Source organism: Amyelois transitella, chromosome Z, assembly GCF_032362555.1.
Source record: "Amyelois transitella isolate CPQ chromosome Z, ilAmyTran1.1, whole genome shotgun sequence".
In the NCBI taxonomy this organism is placed as follows: domain Eukaryota; kingdom Metazoa; phylum Arthropoda; class Insecta; order Lepidoptera; family Pyralidae; genus Amyelois; species Amyelois transitella.
Genome location: NC_083535.1, coordinates 349664 through 352064, shown reverse-complemented (window position 1 = coordinate 352064; position 2401 = coordinate 349664). Strand labels below are relative to the sequence as shown.

The 2401-nt window shown below is 41.4% G+C and overlaps 1 protein-coding gene across 1 annotated transcript; it reads right to left on the bottom strand.

Annotated features, from left to right (window-relative positions):
• Positions 1 to 740: 740 nt before the first annotated feature.
• On the bottom strand, positions 741 to 1537 carry LOC106130548 (flightin). Its single transcript, XM_013329403.2, has 3 exons — positions 1416 to 1537; positions 1157 to 1339; positions 741 to 1047 (listed from the first exon to the last, which is right to left on the bottom strand). The coding sequence occupies exons 2-3, from the start codon at positions 1321 to 1323 to the stop codon at positions 741 to 743; spliced, it is 474 nt and encodes a 157-aa protein (XP_013184857.1). The 5' UTR covers positions 1324 to 1339; positions 1416 to 1537.
• Between the last annotated feature and the right edge of the window lie 864 nt (positions 1538 to 2401).

Below are 2401 nucleotides of genomic sequence, written 5' to 3'. Positions count from 1 at the left end.
TGTGTCAAGTGGTAAAGTGTGATGATGTGATAAGCTAAGATATTGTATATCCTAATACTATTATACACTTAATAATATCAAAAAGATGAGTTCAAATACAAAGGTATCTTTTTGCTTTATAGCATTCCTATTAATTAATAGCACTTGAATTAATAGCTAATTCAAGTGCACTTTATTACATAACAACAATGAAATAAAATCATATTATACACACGAATAAACCTAATAACTGTTATAATCAACAAACTGAAAATAAATTTAAATTAAACTTTAGACACTGCCAAAACATGGAACCGCTAATTAACATACGAATGGTATATTTATTCTCTTTGAATCATCCGAATGCACTCAACTAATGAAACTCATTAAAGCTTTAAATGTTGAGAATAATTTTACAAATATCCCTCCGCAGAGTCCGTTTGACTACGCCGAGGACATCGCATCGCCACTAACTTTCGCATTGCATAATATAAATGACTGCTCACTAATATTCGGAACGAACACTCTGAATTTAATTTCTAAAAGCGCAAGCGACGGTTACGAAATGAAACTAGAGTTTAAACTTAAAGATTTATTGTCTTACCAAGAGACATTTAATTGGGAATGCGGACGGCTTCCGATCGGGTCGCGGGCGCCGGCGGCTGCCTCACGCCAACGTAATCCTGTAACAGCAGAGAAAGGTCACGCCTCCGACCGGAGCGGGTCCGCCAAGCCAGTTCAAGCAGGGTGTTAGAGCGAAGCTAGATGGACACGGTGTTAAATCCCAGTTTGGAATACTTCCTCGAGATCAGGGACTTGCTATGGTAACGGTGGAAGCGGGCGCCGCTGGAGATGCCCCGCAGCAGGGCGGTGTCCCTGCCCGTGCTCCGCGCGCTGAGGCTCGACGAGCTCCTCGCCAGGTACGTCCGGAGCGCCCTCTCGGCCCAGGTCTGCGGCCGCGGCTTCTCGACCGGCAACCCTTTGTTCCGTCTGTCCAGGTAATTAATGACCTGGTCGTAATAATTTTTCTGGTAGTCGTAGAGGTAGGCGTATTGGAGGAATTTCGGCCTGAAACACCAGTTATAATTATTTCTTCTACCGGCTATTTGACGTGGAAAGAGCAGGTGTGAGGATCGATTGTAAACAAAGTATTTTTGGAAAGCGTGAGCAGACTGACCTGATCCAATGTCTGAAGACGAGTTTCTTAGGTTCTGTGCCCATGACCACTTCTGGCGCTGGGGGCTCGGCCTCCTCGGGCTTGGCGTCGGCGGCGGCGTCAGGGGCGGGGGCCTCTTCGGGGACGGCCGCGGGCGCCGGGGTCTCTTCTTCAAAGTCATCCCACATCTTGACAGGGGTTAGTCTGGGATCAGAAACGACACTTGAGATTATTACTCGATTCACTAGAACACTTCACTCACAATGATCACGGCACTGACCTAACTGGGAGCGGAGATGTGTGGAGTGGAGAGTGGTTCGAGAGCGACTGGTGAGGCGGCCGCAGCCTCCCGAATTATCTGAGCGAGCCACCTGGCTGTCGCAAGCGCTGCGGTGAGTGTGTTGGCTGCCAATGATTTTCTGTCAATACAACGGCCGTGCATCGACGAATTCCTCATTTCTTTAATGATGTGCCAAATCTTGCATACCTTGAAAATTTTCGACTTTGTAGTAGTTTCTTACGCAAATTCTTGCGCGGTGTATTTTTGTTTTGTTGTGCAGCTGTCACGCCGCTTTGATATATGCGCTGGATACTGGTTTTGATGGGGATTTTGAAATTATAAACTATAATGTTTATTGCTATTTGTTGAAGTTGTAGAATTGAAGGAATCTGTCTGTGCAACAGTACAGTAGTATTTGATCCATATTTCATTGTATTTTATTTGCATATGATTCATAAGGTAGCGCATGCGATCTCCTCCTTATCATGGAATCATGATATTAATTATGACAAAAAGCAATAGTTGATCGAGGTAAAATGTAACTAAAATAAAGAGAAGGTGTGGATAAGAAGGGAACACCCACCTCGTTTTTTACACGTGTCTACTGTAATATGGTAAGATTAAAATATTAGGTACATACTAACTACTCATTATATCTTAAAGTTTATTATCAAATTATAAGGTTAAACTAGAAACTTGATGTTATGTGGAGTAGGTTCTTTTTTTTTCAAGTATATACACATACATATTTTTTTTTAATAAGAAAAATATTCTATTATCCAGTCTAGTTACATATTAATGATTAATATGAAAGAATAATAATAATTAAAAATATGTTAATAATTAGTTCTCATTTTTGCGTGTTTCGGTTGCAGCCATCAGGAACGCATCGGGCCCGAGGTCCGCGAGGTTGCTGTAACTGGTGTTAATATAAATAAATAATTATTTATTAAATTATAATTATGAAAACAATTATACAAATAAAA